The sequence below is a fragment of the Diorhabda sublineata genome, chromosome 1, assembly GCF_026230105.1.
Source record: "Diorhabda sublineata isolate icDioSubl1.1 chromosome 1, icDioSubl1.1, whole genome shotgun sequence".
NCBI classification, from domain to species: domain Eukaryota; kingdom Metazoa; phylum Arthropoda; class Insecta; order Coleoptera; family Chrysomelidae; genus Diorhabda; species Diorhabda sublineata.
The window spans coordinates 35,581,611-35,601,763 of NC_079474.1; the positions used below are offsets into that span (position 1 = coordinate 35,581,611).

The 20,153-nt window shown below is 30.9% G+C and overlaps 3 protein-coding genes across 6 annotated transcripts in view; 1 reads left to right on the forward strand and 2 right to left on the reverse strand.

Annotated features, from left to right (window-relative positions):
* The window catches only part of LOC130449223 (gamma-aminobutyric acid type B receptor subunit 1), a 108,144-nt gene extending 97,553 nt beyond the window's left edge, over positions 1–10,591 (reverse strand). The window contains exon 1 of one of the 2 annotated variants that reach the window (XM_056786917.1): positions 10,244–10,549. In XM_056786917.1, coding sequence (XP_056642895.1) covers positions 10,244–10,246 — 3 coding nt within the window. In that variant the 5' untranslated portion in view covers positions 10,247–10,549. Of the gene's footprint in view, positions 1–10,243 lie in introns of both variants that reach the window. The other variant, XM_056786910.1, reaches the window with a different exon arrangement.
* Positions 10,592–11,078: 487 nt separating this feature from the next.
* On the forward strand, positions 11,079–14,354 carry LOC130450608 (differentially expressed in FDCP 8 homolog). 2 transcript variants are annotated; one of them, XM_056789100.1, is made up of 6 exons: positions 11,079–11,197; positions 11,566–11,766; positions 11,857–12,014; positions 12,073–12,192; positions 12,247–12,443; positions 13,679–14,354. In XM_056789100.1, the coding sequence occupies exons 2-6, from the start codon at positions 11,632–11,634 to the stop codon at positions 14,332–14,334; spliced, it is 1,266 nt and encodes a 421-aa protein (XP_056645078.1). In that variant the 5' UTR covers positions 11,079–11,197; positions 11,566–11,631; the 3' UTR covers positions 14,335–14,354. The 2 variants fall into 2 exon arrangements, with proteins under 2 accessions (XP_056645078.1, XP_056645069.1); XM_056789091.1 differs by lacking the exon at positions 11,079–11,197 and adding an exon at positions 12,950–12,994 and having other exon boundaries at positions 11,558–11,766.
* LOC130450596 (NEDD8-activating enzyme E1 regulatory subunit) lies at positions 14,331–16,560 on the reverse strand. Of its 2 annotated transcripts, XM_056789078.1 has the most exons (9): positions 16,411–16,546; positions 16,189–16,353; positions 15,955–16,137; positions 15,610–15,899; positions 15,293–15,459; positions 14,957–15,229; positions 14,824–14,902; positions 14,702–14,757; positions 14,335–14,654 (listed from the first exon to the last, which is right to left on the reverse strand). In XM_056789078.1, exons 1-9 carry the CDS (start codon positions 16,476–16,478, stop codon positions 14,397–14,399), a joined length of 1,539 nt encoding a protein of 512 aa, XP_056645056.1. In that variant the 5' UTR covers positions 16,479–16,546; the 3' UTR covers positions 14,335–14,396. The 2 variants fall into 2 exon arrangements, with proteins under 2 accessions (XP_056645047.1, XP_056645056.1); XM_056789069.1 differs by having other exon boundaries at positions 14,331–14,654; positions 14,702–14,902; positions 16,411–16,560.
* Positions 16,561–20,153: the final 3,593 nt, after the last annotated feature.

Genomic DNA, 20,153 nt, shown 5'->3' on the forward strand with positions numbered 1-20,153 from the left:
AGATTTAGCAAATCATCAATTTTTTTAATATATAAGATAAGATCTGCATATATATTAAATTTGACTAATGGATTGAATACAGTCGCTTTTAAACATACTCAAACCATATGGAACAGTTAAATTCTAGACAAGTACATAATGTAGTATAATATGTAAAAAACAGATCCCGAAAAATACAGCAGATATTTTTTAGTATAGATTCCTGAGTGTTAATTCTCTTTTCACCCCGACACACGAAATGGTTCTCCAAACATGGAAAGGGGCTTTAGCTGTTTGTTGTGGTGTGTTTCAATATAAAACATAGCATTGATAATCAGTAATGTTATTTCGTTGGTTCGGACTTTGGAGAAGTTAGAAATGCGTGACTGGAATATACTTTTAAGAATCTCCCATAAAATCCAACCTTCCTCTAATTTCAAGCGACGTTTCTTATGTATTGGAAACGCTCCAGAATTTTAACTGAAATTGGTTACCTCTGATGAAACGATTCCCTATAAAATAGATTTTCTTTCGTTTCTTTTTTATTTAATTTATAATTCCTAATATCTAATAAATTGTTCAAATTTTCGTAGCATTCGAAAGCTCTGAAAAAACACCCTGAATTATCTACTTAGAAGTATTGAAGCATTTTCTATATTTATCTCATTTTATAAACTCACTTCCGTAATGTAGGAATTTCTATTGTTCCAAGTTTGACGTCTATTCAATTCTCGATCCTTTACCACTATCCGCATGACTTAATTCAACACTTTTTGTTGAAGATTCTGAACCCCTAATAGTTTTTGTACAGTTGGCAATTATTAACTAGACAAGGATATCGTTCTAAACACCGATAATTTAGGATATTTAGCCTGGAAGAGGTTTTTATTATAACTTTGTTAAGTGTTAATGAAATTCTACTAATTGAACCAACGATTTGTTCCAGCTTAGTCATGTTTCTATGTATAGGGTTCGTTATAAACACATCACCTAATCATTATATAAAAAAATTATTTGTCTGGAATTTATATGAAAATAAATGTAGTGACGTAAAGATTTCTCGATATTTTTTTTCATATTGTCAAATTAATATATGACCTTCACTTTTGGTCTATTTGTTATTTGTAATTTCATTTAAATTATATCGAAATTCAATGTTACATTCTTTAGATTTATGTTAATAATCAGAAAAAACTTTAGACAAATATTTAGAATAAAAAGTTGTACTGATCCCTTCGTGTCTTCTTAATCATTATAATCTTCATCATGATTATCACTTTCATCTTTAGTAAATTTGTTGTTTGTTTTTCATTTTTCATCAGTTCCCTAGCAAATTTCATCAAGAAATATTCAATTTCGAAAAAGTGCAATTCAGTTTCCACTTCGAGTAAACATATTTTAAAGTAAAAAGTTGTGTTGCTGTAAATCACATTCTTTATATCTTTTGATCTGATATAATTCAAAATGTTCAAAAAGTTCCCAACAATCCAACTATAGGTGTCAATATATAACTTTTGTTTGCTTCTATGCACACCCTTGTTTTTGTCACTCGACCAAAATAAAAAGAAGCTAGTTCGGTTAGCAATATTTATGACACTCTCTTATCCCGAATTTATTTCGTATACGAGGGAAATTCATAACTCTTCTTCTATATGCAATCTAATTAATTCACTAAAATTATTTCTTAGAATTTTGATTACGTATGATCAAATTTTTATAACCAAGATTGATTTCGACCCAACTATTTGAAATTTAGTTGGTTAGGGATATTATTACACCACTAAACATCTAGCAATTTTAATAATACAAATATATAACAAAACCCTACCAAATGACAACAGATAAATCGACACAAACTGAAAAATTATTCCATTTCGTTTTTCTACTATATACTTTCTTTTCATCTTTAAAACAATTCAACTTCAACTCGAATCATTCAAACTCTATCATAGCTTACAAAAGATTTTATCATGCTGCATCTAATTTCGGTGAGTTAACGCGACCGAATTGAAATTTCGATTTGCTTAGTTCAATCCATATCATTCTTGTGAATCTTCCATTACACAACTAGACAAAAATAACCGTCTTTGATTAGTTTTGGTTTTATTTTTATTCTAACAAAATGAGTCTGCCTTCATTAGACTCATCGCTATTGAATACGTTTACACGGAAATTATTTTCGATGGTCTTTTAAAAAGAAACTTCTTAATTTGTCGAATTCATTATTAAAAGATACGTTTTGTCTTTTTGTTTCCCCGATGTGCATGTCCAAATAACGAAAACAAAACTAATTTGAATGCACTATAAACCTATAAAAAACTGTATGTAATACTCTCATCATATTTTCAAAAAACTCATTTACGTTTCTTTCATTTATCAACGTTGCAGGTTGGATAATTCATAAATTCCTTCACGATCACATTCGACTCTTCTGGTTTCTAAAGGTTCCTAAATATTTTTTAAGACTAAAAGGTCATCACAATCCTATAGATGATTTTAATATTAATATCAAAAAGCGACTCATAATAGATTTTAAGCCTCTTCAAAGCAAATAATCTTTGTTGGTATGTATGTTACAGTGAAACACCGAAATCTGGTAAATGTCGACTTTCACCATGCACTAATGGTGAATGTTGAACATGCAGGAGATTTATATTTTCTTCTCCGTAATTCAGTCGCTACAAAACGTCACAAGGGGGACGTAACTTTTTCGCCTCTCTTTCCTAAAGGAATGACCAAGAATTTAAAATACACAGTACATTCTACATGAGAAAATAAAATAATAGCAATAAAAAAATGACTTACTTGTATGATTCAAATCTTATTTATTGCAACAACTTAAACTATTATGACACTTTGAATTGCACAAAAGTCCTTTGCTTTTATAACTGCATTTATTTGTGCAACATTTTCTTTTGCAATGACAGCGTGAATAACCTTGTACACCGCTTTTCGAATTAGCTGCAGCTGCTTCTCTCAGCGACATTTCTTGAAAAGAAATCTCATATATGGAAAGTAACTTTTCATTGCAAATTACGAACTGAATACGTGTGTAAAGCTGCTTGAGGGTACCATTTTTATTTGCCAGTTAATAGAAGTCACCAATTTTAGCAGGAGGAAATTGTTTTTGTGAGGTTTGTAACATTTTTGTTGCTTGCAGTAGAACATTTTCTTTCGCGGCCGCTCTTTTTGAAGACATCAACTCGTGTTTTCAGTCAGAATTTGATGTGAAGACGTTGTAGGTTGTAGGACCTCTTCAATATTTTTCTTTGAAATATGTTTTTCGGTATGACCACCGCTCAAATTTTTTGTATAAGCATTAACAGTTTCTTCAAGCTGTTCTTCGGTTTCAGAAGTACCGGCAATTTGTTCTAGTTGTTCTTCAGTTTCAATATTTGCGATTTTGCTTTAACGCCAAACATGGCTTCATAAGGACTTTGGCATATTCCTTCGTGGTATGTAGTGTTCTTGGCAAATTGAACAAAGGGTAAACCATCTAACCATTTATTTGTATTGTTATCGTTCATCCATGCAGTTAGTATATTCTGTTTATCCTGATTGGCCCTGAGCCTTGACGAGGCTTTCCATGAATTATTTTAACATCTTTCCACATAGCGCATATTTCGGATATGACTTGATTACTAAATTCTTTACCATTATCTGATTGCAATATTGCTGGTGCACCAAATGTTAAAAATATTGAAAGAGCGTGATGCGCTACTTCTTCAGTTCTTTTAGTTTTCAAAGGTCGTAGCTGGACAAACTTAGTTAAATGATCTTGATACACCATTATGAACTTATATTCGCCATCTCTGTTTGACTGCAGATCTATCAGATCGACTTGACATCTTGAGTTTAATTCAGAACTGACCATCGGTTTCACAACAATACCTTTCTAAGGTGCACTGTGTTTCATTTGATACTGTTTGCATAAATTTAAATAAAACTGTATTTAGCTTGCAACTTATCACGGATGAAATCATTGAAGAGCTTGTTTGGTGGACACATGTGGAGATATCGATAAAGCCTAATGATAGTATGACTAGTGCGGCATTTGCAGACACAAATCCTACTGAGATAAAAGCCTTTATAGGAATACTTGCCCTCAGCGCTGCAATGAAAGATAATCATTTATCAACCGTTGAGTTGTTTGACAGTACATTTACGGAATCAAGGTATGTGGCAGTTATGAGCAGAGACCGATTTGATTTTATTGTTAGGTGTCTTATAATGGATGACAAGACTCTACGTCCTACTCGTCGTCAACAAGATCCGTTTATACCAGTTCGAAAGGTTTGGGATCTGTTTATAGCCCAATGGAAAATGAATTACTCTCCCGGAAGTAACGTCACTATTGATGAACAATTGCTAGGGTTTCGCGGTAGATGCCCCTTTCGAATGAATATACCTAATAAACCAGATAATTATATGGTAAATGCGAAGCCATAAATTGGAATAGCTACAAATACAAATGGTTTACCACAAGGTGAATATTATCTGAAACAGCCATCTCGCCCAATTCATGGTACTAACCGCAATATAACGTGTTACAATTGGTTCACGTCTATCCCTGCTTTAAAATCAATGGCTAAACCATATAAATTGATGATTGTGGGCACAGTACGGTTAAACAAAAGGGAAATTCCCGAAAAACTGAAAAATACTCGTTCTAGACAAGTGGGCACGTCTATGTTCTGTTTCGATGGACCTTTGACCCTATTATCATACAAGCTGAAGCCCTCGAAGATGGTGTACATGTCGTCCTTGTGCGATGAAGGCGCTGTTATAAATCCTACAACTGGTAAACCTGAAATCATTATGTTCTACAACAAAACAAAAGGCGGCGTTGACACCTTTGACCAGATATGTTCTTCGGTGTCTTGTTCAAGAAAGACTAATAGATGGCCAATGACAATGTTTTATGGAATATTGAATAGAGCTTTTGTGAACTCATACATAATTTACACACACAATGTTTTGTCTAAGCAAGAAAAACCACTAAACCGCAGAGAATTTATGAAAAAACTAAGTACTGAACTGTCCACACCATGGATGAGATCTAGATTGGGCATCCCTACTTTGTCAAGGTGTTTGAGAGAAAATATTGAGAATATCCTGCCACGAACTAACGAAGAAGTTTCTCAAGAAACTGAAGAGGAACCTCCTGCAAAAGTTCGCCGTTACTGTTACAACCAAAAAGAAAAGAATGTCTAAAATGACATTTACAAAATGCAAAAAGACAGTGTGTGGTGAACATAAAAAAGATGTTTGCAACAACTGTCTATAATCTTTTTTTTTTTTTCGATATTATTTGTAATTTGAGACTGAATATATAGTCAATTATCAGTTAGTAAGAAAAAAAACTATAAATGTTACTTAAATTTTTTTAAATTGTACTTTAATATAAACACTTCTAATTTTTGTTACTTTTTGTTAAGGGTTTATAAAATCCTACATAATTTTCCTATAAATAAAAATAATAATAAAAAACCGTGTTTATATCAAATAAATTTTTTTTGTTATTATTATTTTTAATATATTAATACAGCAAATTTTATATGATTACTTCTTTTCTCCACTTTTAATTTAACATTTTTGCAAGTAAAAAAAAATATTATTTTATATGTAAAATGTGTAAAATTTCAATTAGGTTATCGCCAGAACTAGGTTTAAAGTTACATTATTTGTTCAAAATATTTTACAAACTTATAAAATTAATCGGAGTAATCACCCTCTTCAATTTCTTTATTATAACATTTATAACAAATCATATTTGTATGAAGTTTTATACATAAATGATTTCCACATTTTTGACAACAATATGCAGACACTGACGTTTTCTTATTTTCTACATAGCATGGTTCGCATCGCTTTCTTTTACTTGGTCCAGGTGTTGCCTCTTGAACTTCTTGTTGTGCTTCCAAGGTTTTGTAATTTTTGAGCAAATCTTTCGTTTGTCGTGGAAGACTTTTTATTTGGGCCCACACTTTTAGTTGTTCGTCTAGCAAGGCTAGTCCTAATTTTTTCAAATATTCTCTTCTTATGACAAACGTATTTTTGTTTCCAAGAAATATCAACCGCAAGTTGATTCCAGCTACGTTCAGTAAATGGTAAAAAATTACCATAGGCCACCTCTTAGTTGACCTAGCAACGTTATAAGTAGCGCAAAGCTTGTCGACCACATCAACGCCGGATTTTGTGTTGTTATAAAATGATATTATTTCTGGCTTTTTTGAAGCATCTTCTTCCACTTCGTTCGACGCCACATGCAAACTGGAAATAAGTACTACGGTTTTTCCTTTTTTCGGGACATATGAAACTAACGTTTAATTTTTTGTATATCCAAATAAACACTTAAAAACAATCAAAATTACGTTCGAATAATTACAAAACGTCAAAATGAACGAGAACTTATCCCAACCAAATCTGAATATAAACTGCCGCTTTTGGTCGCGCTGTATCTAGCAGATACAAATCCGGCGGTCGAACGGGTTTAGGGTGGCCAGGGGCTGTAAAAGTGAAATCAGCCGATTGTACTTCTAGGAAAGGCTTCAAGATACATCTGCCGAGAACTACTGCAAATCTCCATTTTCTAGAGCTATTACATAAATAAATATTTAGCAAAAAGTTAGCCATGTATCTCGTAGATACACGCGCGACTAATGGAAGGTTAATCAACTACTTATTAATCTGAAAACTCATTGAAATTATAATAGAAAGAATTCACTTTCAGTTTGTAAATAAATAGTTTCTAATATTGTACGGCGCCTCTCAGGCGCAAGTTTATCTTTTCAGTACTAGAAAATAACGTTATCTTTCTAGGGTTAAGCATACGTGTTCTTCGTCCGTGGCCTATTGTGATGCGAGTTTCATATAGTATACTGTACAATTTCTTCATTGGTAACATATCATAATCCAAAGGTGTGTTGCATTTAATTTTAGCAGAAACCACTATTTGGAATACTTTTCTTGAGAAAAATAAAAACAATTGTCTGCTAGTTTATCCGAAATTATTGCATTTAACTTTTCAAGAAAAAGATCACGATTTACTGCAGTAAATCCATTTAGTATAAATTAGGGTATCGGAAAAAAATTAAGAAAACATTGCTCGCGTTATCATAAGACTGACAAAGCTGATCGAGTCCGAGCAGAACAAAACATTTGGCGGGAGAGAGCCAGTCGCTCGTTTTTTGACTCTTCTGTTTTGGACCTCCACCAGAACATATCTGTGATTGTCAACACACACCGGACAGGGTCCGAATATACAACAATGTAATAAAATATTTCGATCTTTCACTAAGCGAATGTTGACATTCACCGATGAAAGTCGACATTCTCCAATTTCGGTCATTCACGGTAACATGTATATAATAAAAAACCCTAGATCTTCATTCGAAGATACCTTTCTCGGTTAACTCTTCTCCCGTTTACATTCAAGATATAATTACATTCAACACCGCCAAAGAATTTTCGTCTAGTAATTAATCAAGGTGCCACTTCGCAACGAAATCACGTAATCAATCACATTCTGATAATTCTCCATTAACAGGTATCACTATGTATATTATAAAACTATCGTTTTCTATTAAATGTTGTCGACATGACGCCATTCCTTCCGTCTACTTTTGATAATTACGTAGATATCATGATGGTTAAATATTCAAAATTCTCTTATTTGATTTTACATAATTTAAAAGCATTAACAAGTGATAATTTCTGACTATATAATAACTAATAATTTGAATAAGACAAATATATATACCAGCATTCCAAAATTAACTTTTCTTATTAATAATAATTTTGCCGAAGTCTTTATTCGAGAACTAGATTTATTATCTAAGATAACGAAAACGATCGGCATAGTTTTTTCTCTTTTTCCGAGAGCTTACTGTTCTAAATTTTAATTAGATTTCTATTCTTTATTTTCCATTCCACCTCATCATGCACTTATCATGTCCCGTAACACGTATAAATTGAAATGGAAGGAAATTCACGCCATCTGTTCATTGATTTTGTTGAAGGATCATTTCAGATATTCCTGCTTTTCTCTTATACCTATATTAATATCAATTTTGAAAATATGCCAGGTTTATTCAAAGGTTTTATATGCCAATACATTATTTACCAAACAACGCAGATTATGTTAATAAATAGAACGAAACTAATATTGAAAAGAAATAATTCTGAAACATCTATAAACTGGTAGAAACTAATAATTTCTAAATGTCACATACATGAGCTCTATTGTAGTTTTTTTTACATATAGAAGTTAGTATTAGTACACAAAACAGCAATAAATTCATTTCCGGATTTAATACACATAAAATAAAGTTATTTTGATAATCGATTATTTTATTATACAGTCAAATGTGCTATAAATTCGTACTGAATATCAAATAATACCAATATTCACGCATGTAGAAGTTAACAAATGTTTTTGTTTTCATTTCCAACAACTAAATATCCATATAATTATACATTAACGGAACGGAATAATGAAATATTTAGAATATATAATTATATTAAGGGGAAGAATTAATCAACAATATTAGACGTAGCGAGGAAATATCGACTTTTTTCGATGTAACAATTAACTTATTCAGAGTTAAAACATTTAGCAATTAAAAAAATGTAACCAGAAACACAACATATATTCATCCTTAAGTATATCAAGAGATTGTTCTAAATTTAATAACGAAAAATGCGTTGCGTGAGTTTTATATCGATTCAAACAAATATAATGTTAAAATTATTCAACTTGTAAATTTTTTTCAAACATCTAGTCACAAATAGGTACACGACAATATTTCACTTTTCGCTTTTTTCCATCGACAAATAATGTGCAAGGTTTTCAAATTCAACGCGCACAAATGCCTTTTGAACTTCAAATATGTCTCCTATTTTCAAAATATGTAACAAAATGATTTTCAAATATAACATATTCTTTCATAAAAATATTAAATCTAGTATCTGTGCTTGATATTACGTCAAAAATCATAATGAATCATGACTCGAAAATTCAATGTTTTGACTGAGATGAAATGTTAAGCTTATTATAAACAATTACAATACTTCAGGGGCGTTACATCATTTCGAGTAGTACGTATACTGTCAAAAATATCCAAATTCAAAATAGCGACATAACAGCACGGATGTTGCCGCTTCTCGTGGCATAACAAGTATCCCACGTAATGCAACTATGTAAATCACAATAACGTTGCAATGTACTTCAATATTCTATTTTCTTTTTCGTTGGAAATATGGAGATAAAAATCTTTTTTAATAATATTGCAGAACATAACGGAACACCTGAGGCTGTCTCTTTTCCTAGGGAATATATATTCTATTATGAGAGTTGACATACTTTTCAATAATTCATAAGTTTCTTAGAGATGAAAGGTAGCTTGTCGTAGATAAAACTCGTTATTCAGCTTCACCAACTGCATTCATTTTTAGATTTTTAGAAACAATTGTCATGTTTCCAGTATAAAATTTATGTTTAAAACGTATTTATATGTAGGTATATATACGCTATTTTGAATTACTATTTTTATTATTGTAATGAACTTTCAGGTGGTTAAGGATAATAAAAATGAGGTTATTTAAACAATTTCACAATAAACAGCGTTTATTCTAATCTAAAAACAAAAGAACTAACAAATATACAAAAAAATTAACATTGTATTTTTTCTGAAATTTAAATTATTCTTTCACGTTGTTTAAAAAAAATGAAATATCTGAAAAACCTAAAGAAAAAGATTTAAAAAAAAAGTGAAAATTAATCAAAGGTTAGCTACACATCTAACCACGTTTTATCAGCCTTTGAATTTGTTTTTTTTATAAAACTGGACAATAAAAATGATATTCCATAGAAATCAACGTGTGAATGTAAATTATCAACTCAATATTTATTCGCGTATCTATTTTATTGTTGATTGTTTGTGAACAAGTAGTGATGTTGAATAATTTAGGTCCAGCCTCTTTGCCAACTCCAGCGTGAAACCTCTAGGAAGTGTTAAGATGTAAAATCAAATTTTAATTTATATAACATGTTTTTGTCATAATTTTGCGGCCCTATTATTCGCTATTTCTTCAGAACTAATTCATCTGTGGATAATTGAGTAAGATAAAGTTAATTTTTATTAGTAGGTAACAATCTTCCATTCAATATTTGGACAAAGAATAATTTCAAAGTATATAAAGGAATTGAAATTTTACAAAATTATCGCACAAATATTATTTTTCCTAGGAACGGAAAACTTACCATTATTTCATATTTTCTCAATGCCCCATGTGTTGGTAAAAATGTACCCCGATCTGATAAGAACCCCTCTGAGAATGTAATGAGCGTACAATGCGTCCATGTCCACTCGAAATTTTCTCACGCCGTCAAATCTCACTGATAACAATACACCTCCTCGACCCGAATTGTCCAAAAACCTTCATAGCCAATCACTAAGCGATTCAGTCACTATCGATCACTGTTTCATCCAGCGATAGTTCGAGTGATTTAGCGAGTGCGGTCCAAGCAATACGACGTCATACGTATTTTCAGGAACAGGACGAGTCCTTCACTAACGGATCTGGTTTTCCAACGAGCTCGAGCTGTTCTAGGCGACCGCGCACCTAGAAGGATTTTCGAGCAGCAGGAATGGGTCAGGATAGGACTAGCGAGGAGCCTTCAGTGTGCTAATTTAACTTGCTGAGGGCGTGCAAAGTTATGGTGCTTTGATAAGTTATCGGGTTTACTTTAACTTCAATATACTCCAAAAATTTAAAAGATTTATATATTTAAAAAATCTATGGAACAAGCGAATACAATTTGTAGTAATATACTATTAGTATAATGATATTTGAAAGTGAAATAATGAAATATTCCTCATACAAAGAGTATTCAAAGTTTCTAAATATAAGATAAGAATTTCAATTAGTCCTTTGTGGGAAATATTCCATCTATTATTATATAAAATTCCTTCACATTCGTCTCCATACATTTTCAACAAGTCAAAGAAAATTACAGTACATTTCGATGTATTTTGACACATTTGGCAACCGTGCTGTGTAATTTGTTATAAATTGATAACTAAATAAGTTGACAATAGTTGAGCAAACAAGTAAAACTTGATTCATTTTCTTTTTCGTCAGAACTATATATCAAAAACAAAAATGAAATTCTTCAGTAATTATTAAGACTCTATGGAATCCAATGATTAGATGAGTACAAAAACTTGTATAATATGTTTCACCTTTTCTATTGTTATTTCGAATTATATAATTGATACAATAATATAAAAGCATTCGTTACTAGAAACACAAAATTTATCACATATAATTCTTTGTAACTTTATCATATTCACCTGTTGCTTGTTTATTTTAATACAGTCAACTTATTTCAGCCCATCTTCATTATTTTTAACTTCCAGTGAAACATTTTAAATCAAATTAATTGATAATAATCTCATGATTTGCCATTTTAGTGTTGAATAATGGAATTATATTTTTCGCCGAACCTTTTAAAAAGGCACGATTAGTGTCGAGCACTCGATTTATAATCGATTATAAACGTGAATTATTTTTTCTTCGTAGATGGCGACGTTGAGTGTATAGTTTTTATTTATTTTTTTTGCAAGGTTATTTGATAATTGTTTAGATATGTCCGAACCAATTAACATAAATAATAACATACATGTAATAGATACCAGTCCATTATCGACAATATCAGAAAACGAAAGTGATTTTTTACCAGTTAATTTAGCTTCAGAAGAATTGAAATTGGCTCTAAATAAGGTAAATGTCCCACTGCTAGTAGTAGTTTCCTTGTAATTTGTTTCTAATAATATTTATTGTACCTATCTTGATCTTTAAATTTGATTTTAGGAAGCCACGGAAGAAGAATTGATTAAAGCAATAAGTCGATGTAAGAGTTTGATTCTGGAATGTGATCAATGTTCGGAAGAACGAAAGTGGATTGTTAGACATTTAATTGAATTGAGATTACGTTTACAAGAATGTAGAGACGCCATGGAGGATCCTCTGTAAGTGTCTACATTCAGTTTATGTAATATTTATGATTCAGTAGTAATTATCTCTCAGGCATCCAAGAAATTATTCTAGTGGAGTATCTAAGAGATTTATAAAAGGACACCATTTCAACTTACAACCACTATTACGTCATACATCTACCTACTGTGACCATTGTACTGGAAAAATCTGGTAATTATTTTCTGTGTACCTTTCAAATAAATGTTTTTTAATTTTTAACTTTAGGAGTGTAGTGCAAGCATGGTATCAATGTGAAGATTGTGATTATTCATGTCATCATAAATGCTTGGCTTCAGTTATCAGAGAATGCGCCCATGTTATTGCCAGTGAAAAGGGACGTTATGAATATGAAATATGTCCCGAATTGGGTCTATCTGCTCAAAAATATTTATGTGCTGAATGTAAATCTCCATTACCAGTTAGTAAGTACCATTAATTTTTATTTATTTTAGTATTTTGTTATTTTCGTTGGTTGCTGTAATGTTCTGATCCAGCAGGAAAATATTTCAAAATATAATTTAAACTGGCGTTACTGCAAACTATCTTACTTTTCTTTTTTTTGTAAAGGGCGAAAATATTACTATATGAGTTCCTGCAATTTATTTTTAATCTCCCATTTAGATTCTAGTTATACTTTTCATTTATATAATTCATAGTTGATGCTTTTTGCTCGGATGTTACTTTTTTGTTGAATTGTGTATTTGTTCTTTGTTTTAACATTCCTTTAAGTGATTTTTCATCATTTCAAAGATGACTTTCCCTCTGGTATCTTTTGATCATACAGTGTCTGATTCTACTCAATTAATTTAATTTTATAAGATATAATCTCCATTATTTATTTGATTTTATGTATATTCCAAATATACAAAACTTTTGTCAATATTATTTGTGTATGTACTCACTATTTTTTTTACTTACTTACTACTAGCTGCTCCTTGTGGACTCAGTTATCTGGCTAGATTATTATTTCCAGGTAATTTTTTAGAATAAAACTTACCTGCATGCTGTGCATATGCTTGTAGTTTTCCAAAGCTTTTTTTGTAAAAAAATCACAATCATTTACTAGCAAACAACTAATTTGTTGTTGCAGTTTTAATTTTTGTATAAAAACAATAGTTTTTGTAATTTTGTGTGCATATAATCCTATTTTAATACGTTTAAGTTAGCTTCACCTGTATGTGGATTTGTTTGTAACTCTCTTTTGTTGCTTATCACAGTTAGTGTATCCCACCACTTAAATTGTAACCCGTTCGTAGCCGAGCGGGTTAAGACGTCAAACTTTTTAGATTGCTTTTAAAGTATGTGCTGTTTTTCAAATTGTTTATATTTATATAAAAAGTTGTGAGAAGATGGATTTATTTGAAAATATTTTGTAGTGTTGAGAATTATTTTTGGTTTACCGGTTTTCTTATTTAGCTTCCTTTATAAAATCATCATATTTATAACAATATCTTGTAATCTTTTCCCTTTTATGTTCCTTTTTCTTTCCTTGATTATTTGAATTTGTTTTAGTTTTATATTTACTGTATTTTGATTCTTCCTATATTAGATAAATCTTATTGAGGACGTGACGATTCTCTTTGAGATTTGATTGTATCTTTTCAAAGACATAACTTTACATTATCACAATATATATAATTTTATTGTTTAATTTTAGATAGAGATTGGTCGGAAGCGAGAAGATGCGATTATAGTGGTCTGTATTATTGTACCGCTTGTCATTGGGGTAGTTCGGCAATTATCCCAGCTAGAGTTATACATAACTGGGACTTGGATCCTCAACCTGTCTCCCAAGCGGCATTACAATTATTAAAAATAACAGCCAGAAGACCGATAATCAATATAAATCAACTTAATCCGTCTTTGTTTGTACACGTTTTGAAATTGAATTTGGTTAGAAGACTAAGAAATGATTTATTCGCAATGAAAAAATATTTAATGGCTTGTAGGAAAGCGAACGAGGAAAAAACTTTATGGAAACATCTTGATACGCCATATATGTTGGATAATTTGGATATGTATAGTTTGCAAGATTTAGTAGATACGCATTCTGGCGAGTTGCCATTTAAATTGCAAACTTTGGTAGATATTTTTGTGAAACATATAAAAATTGATTGCGAAATATGTAAAGGAAGAGGTCACATATGTGAGATATGTTCCAACGATGAAGTTTTATTTCCATTCGATAACAGTTGCCAAAGTTGCAGTAAATGTTTTTCGGTATTTCACAAGCATTGTTTTAAGAGAAAACCGCATTGTTTAAAATGCGCAAGGTTAAAGAAAAGAGAAGAAGAACAATCGAATGTTATTTAAATAAAGATATTTTTTTATTGTATTTTTGTTTTATTTAAAAAAAATCTTATCACTTTTCTAAATCAAAGACAAAATGTAGCAGAATTAGAACTAATCGCGTCGTAAATAAACGCGTTATTCAATAATTTGTACTGATGCGTTATGAGTTTTATAACCTCGTGAGCGGCGCAACCTCCTAAAACGGCTGAAACCGAATGGATTTCAGCACCGCCGTATCTGCATACTTCGTGGACTCTTTCGTCTCTAAGTACTTGAGAACAACTCCATTCTGATAGCAATTTAGTAATAATCCCTTTTAATTTTAATACGTCCGGTTCCACCTGAAAATACGTGATTATACGAAAATAATTAAGAAGAAAATTCATACCTGATCATCAAATTGACCTGGATAAGTATTAAATTCGCTAATGAATCGTTCCAAACCTCTAAGTATCACATAATAAAACATCAAACTATCAGGATCTTCGAGGTATGAGGAAAGATCCAAACGAGTACGTTCATATTCATCGGCTATACAACTACCTCTTGTTACGTTCAATTCGCTAGAGTGTTTACAAAATAATTTTACCTAAAACGCGATCGTTTCTATAAAATATTTTATAAATTTTTTCTTATTATTTACTTCATTTTGTGTAATAGCCTCGAGAGGTAACCCCAAATCTCGCGCTATATCAGAAGCTCTTCTATATATTACTTCGGCTTGTTGTTCCGCTTGCCGATGATATAATTGTTGTAATGTTATATAACTTGTAGTGTCTGCAGCCATGTCAGGTAAACTTCCTTTTACAGGTAAAGATCCTTCTCCTTCTACAAATTCTCTTAGAGCCATACACATAATCCAGAAAGATGAACTGTTGTGTGATAGTTTTTTGCAACTGTCGTCATCTAATATCTCCTGAAAAATAAATTAAAAAAAAGGAAATTTTTCAACAAAAACCAATAAAAATTGAAAACAAACCTGTACATTGTGGGGAACGATCGGAGGATTCAGACAAGTATTTGCGTATCTAATAGCTTCTTCAAAATTCTCTTCTAATACTCTAACACAACCTTCATTTGCTACTGGACTATCTCTTATCATTTTTTTGAGAATATCTTTTTCGTGCCTTGTCTTTGGTATGGCTCCTCAAATATTAGAAAGAAATCTATTATAATAATTACTATAGATAAAAAAATACATAATCTAATATATTCCAAATATTATAATTTGCATAACATTCTATAGACCTGAATTATTTAATTAAATATTGATTGAATCAAAATTTTCAAACTCACCCCCATTCAATTCTTTATATTTATTTAAATAATAATACAAAATGACTAATGCTGGAGTATGACTGCGTGTCTTTGAATCTAGCATCGCTACATCTATTGATTCTAAATGTTCTTTTAATGATCTCCAAGGAGAGAGTAGCCTTAAATCGTAGTTTTCACTATCAGGATGTGTTTCTATAACTGTATGTTCCTTAACTTGTAATCGTATATAACCTAAGAAACCTATGCTTCTGCATACTAAAAATGGAACATCATATGCCCATAGATGTTTTGAAAGGGGAATGAGAACTCTAAAATATAATGAAAATATGGTATATGGAGTAGATACGTTTTCGATTGGCTCACTTTTCAGGTAAAGCTGTAGCGATAACGACTGTAAATTTGTTGAAGAAATCTTGAGTGTGTGACATGACGTGCTCTGGTGATTCGTCAATAAAATCACCCCGTACATCTGGATTCAATTCCAATAAACATTGTGTAGCTACATGTGCTCTAGACATTCCAATACTATCGCTTTCCAAAAAGAAACTAAAATATAATTTATTATAGATTACAGATTTTTAAAACTGTGAAAATTACTTTGATCCAATATCTTCTTCAGTTACTTTCTCTCCATCTACAATCGTAAATGAACCTATACCAGGTAGAATCAGACTTTTTAAAATTTCTGTACCAAGTGCGGTCGCGTTTATAAGACATACTTTTGAATGTTCTAAAAGCTTTTGACCGTGATCTCCCCATAACCTATAAAAATACATATTCCGTAAAAAAACTTTTTTTAGATAAAAAACATTTTGTTACCTCAATTGTCTATCATATTTTTTACTTTTATCGGTTTGTTCTGGGGATTTTGGGGCGGGAGAAGACATTGTTAAAGCTTTATTAATTAACTATTTTATAATAAATAGATTATGACAACTAAGATCGAATGTTCAAAATAACATTGCTTCTATTCGAAAAAATAATCGATTCTAAATGTCAATTTTGAAATTTGAATTATTTAATAAAATTCTTTAAATTCGATAATTAAAACAGGAGATGCAGTTTAGTTTTGGATATTGGATATTGAGAAATGATGTTATTATGCATTATCGTACAATAATTTGTATAAATAGTGTGATTCCATTTCAAGAGATGGCGCTAACGACTTCAATATGAATTTTATAATGATCGCTTTCCAACCCATTGTCCAAGTTGTCTTTTTCAAAATCTGTTCATCGAACACAATTGCGTTTTCCTGTTGCCCCTCAAGCAACAAATAAATGTTATGCTTAAAAACAAAATTCATTTCGATTTACATTTGTGTTTACTTACTACAACAATTGTTTTATATTATTAGATTCAGAGAATATGCATTATTAGTTAATGAAGAGGAGTGTAAAAGTGCCTAAGAAGGTATATATAGTAAAAGGTATAACTTCAAAGAAGTGCTTTCATAGTATTCGTATTTTATATTCAGTTAATCAAGTATCTTGTATCCATAAATAAAAGATCGTTTGTGACATGTTTTCAAATTTGACACAAAACTTACAGCAGCTGGTACCAATTGATTTTTGTGCAACGAGCTCATGAGCGTCGAACCCACGAGTTTCGTGCGCAAAGTGCTTAATAAATTGGAAAGCAACTAATGTATCATGTAAACACGTGTAGCAATCGAGGTGTTAAGTTAATGATATTCTAATTATATTCAAATGAATGGGACATTCTAAAATTAAACAATTTGTATAAATAGTAACTCATAGGTGACAAGAGCTTTGCTTGTTTGATTTCTATTGTTAAATATAATATGAATAGTGTGAAACAAAGCAAATCTGTATTCAAACTTTCACCGCCAATTATATTATCCGAGTATTATTTATTTTACCACTACTAACTTCGATATAATTAATTAGGTCGTTTTATTTCATCATTATAAAATGTATAAAAAATGAATTGAAAAATTTTTTGCATCGAAATAATATTGGCAAAAGATTTTTTAAATGTTGAAAAAGGCTTAATAAGGTAGTTATAGTTTCTTCATAACTACTATTACATCAATCATCATCGAAATTTCTTTGCTAAATTATCGAAGAATTGATTTTTCAAAACTATTCCATCGTTAATATTGATTGAATCGGATATTATGACTTTTATAAAAGATAAATGTAGCATACAATTTGCTAATATTATTATTCATCGAACCATTTTGTTCAAGCGTATTTCCCCAATAATTTAATTTATACAATCAATAGACAGAATTGAGTTATTTTGAATGTACAATTGTTGTTGTATGTTAATTAATTTCGTTTTCGCATTTTGTTACTATTCAAAATTACTCGAAAAGGAATAATTATAACTGGACATGCAAACTTCTCTTATTTCTAGATACCGGTAAAATCTGGAGAATATGCTAGATTGAATAGTTCTTCTGTTAATTAATATAGAGTCCTTCCAAACTTATGACTTTTAATAATAGGAGATAATATAGAAAATCAAAAAAACGACCTAATAGAATGCAAATATTGAGCTCTTATTAGAGAATAATTCGAACTTTGGTTTTTGAGTGACTGATTGGATGTAAAAGCTGGTGTTAATCGAGGTTTTCATTTCTATTGATAAAACATCGACTAAAAAAATGATTAATGTAGTTTCCAAAACAATCACTGTTGCATAATGTAAATTTGGAATTTTAATATTACTCATTAGCGTAAATTTTATATTCTTTAGGAATCACCAGAGTCGGCTGTAGGATCTATTCTATAAAATCAATTCTCAATTATATCTTTTAGGATTTTTGTCATTGTAATTTGAATCAAAAAATACTTGGTTCGATTGTTTCTACATCCTACCAAAAAATATACAGGGTGATTCATTAAGAATGTCCAATCTCTGAACTGTAGATTCTGAACTGTGTTCAAAGTTTAAATTTTGATTTACGCAATAATTTTTTATGTTTTCACAATTTCTCTTTGAAAATTGGCAATTTTACGTTTTTTGGCATGAGGAATCATAATTTGCACTCTAATTTAACATTGCTAATAGAGGGCACTAGTTACACTTGTTTGTGTTAATTAAATCAAAGTAAACTTTTTTTGGGCTAAACTTACAACTAAAATAATAAATGTAACTCAAACGGTTATCGAGTTATTTGCTTCTAAAACGTTCTTCTTGCTATCTTGCCATCTTTTTTGTGGTCTTCCTCTTGATCTTTTCCCTTCGGGTTTTCCATCTCTTATAATATTTGCTAGTCTGTGCTCCTCCATTCTCGTTACGTGTTGATTCCAATTTCTTCTTCTCTCTCGTCCCCATCTTACTATATCCTGAATATTACATTGTTGCCGGATATCTTCGTCTCTTACATGGTCAGTTTGGCATGAGGAATCATAATTTGCGTTCTAATTTAACATTGCTAATAGAGGGCGCTAGTTACACTTGTTTGTATTAATTAAATCAAAGTAAACTTTTTTTGAGCTAAACTTACAACTAAAATAATAAAAAAATATTAAAAAGCGTTAAATTCTACAAAAAAAAAGTTGCTATTCTTTGATTCGTCAATCGGTTATCGAGTTATTTGCTTCTAAAAAGTTCAATAAATTTAAATTTTTTCATAAAAAAATTTTATTACTCATTAAATATGTAACAATAACAAATTTGTAAACAAAAATAAAAAACTTCAAAGCAAATGCTCAAAATGCCCACCATTTACTTCAATACACTTTATGATCCGCTTTCGTAAAGATCTCTTAATATCAAATAATCCTTGTCTATTATTTTTAATTACATCCGCGGCTTCTTCTATTTTCCGTCGCAGTTGTGAAAGATAAGTAATTTTTTCTTTGTAAACTAATGCCTTCATTTGCGACCAAATTGAAAAATCCAAGGGATTTAAATCAGGGTCTCTTGGTGGCCAAGCAAACTCACTTTCACGACCAATCCATCAATGCGGAAACTTATTGACGAACATGTAAAGAATAATGTGGTGGTGCTCCGTCTTGCAAAAACCACATATTTTGTCTTAAAGCCAGAGGTATATCATCTAGTAATTCGTGTGAATGTTTTGGAAGAAAATCTAAATAGAGAGGTCCATTTAAATTGGTTGGCAGTTCAAAAGGACCTATTAAATACCCACATATTACACCTAACCAAATGTTAACCTTAAACTCGTGCTGAAAATGTGTTACCTCATCAGTAAAAAGAATTGTATCCAGAAAATCTGAGTTAACATTTTGTTTATCTTGCAAAAAATGGGCAAATTGTAGACGCTTAGGTAAATCTTGAGGTAATAAATTCTGAACAGGAGTGTAATGTAATTTTCCCTCTTCAGTATTCTAAAAATAGATGATTGGCTTATACCTGTTTGCAGACTTAATCGGCGAGTACTGATATCTGGATTTTCCGTAACACAAATTAAAATTTGATCTTGTTCATCGGCAGTGATTTTTTTTTGTAGCACCGTGCTCAGTTTTAAAGCGTATAGACCCCGTTTCACCTAATCGGTTGTAAAGATTTCGGTACAGTTTGTAATTGGGTTGCCTTCGATTTGGGTATAATTGTGAATATCTTCG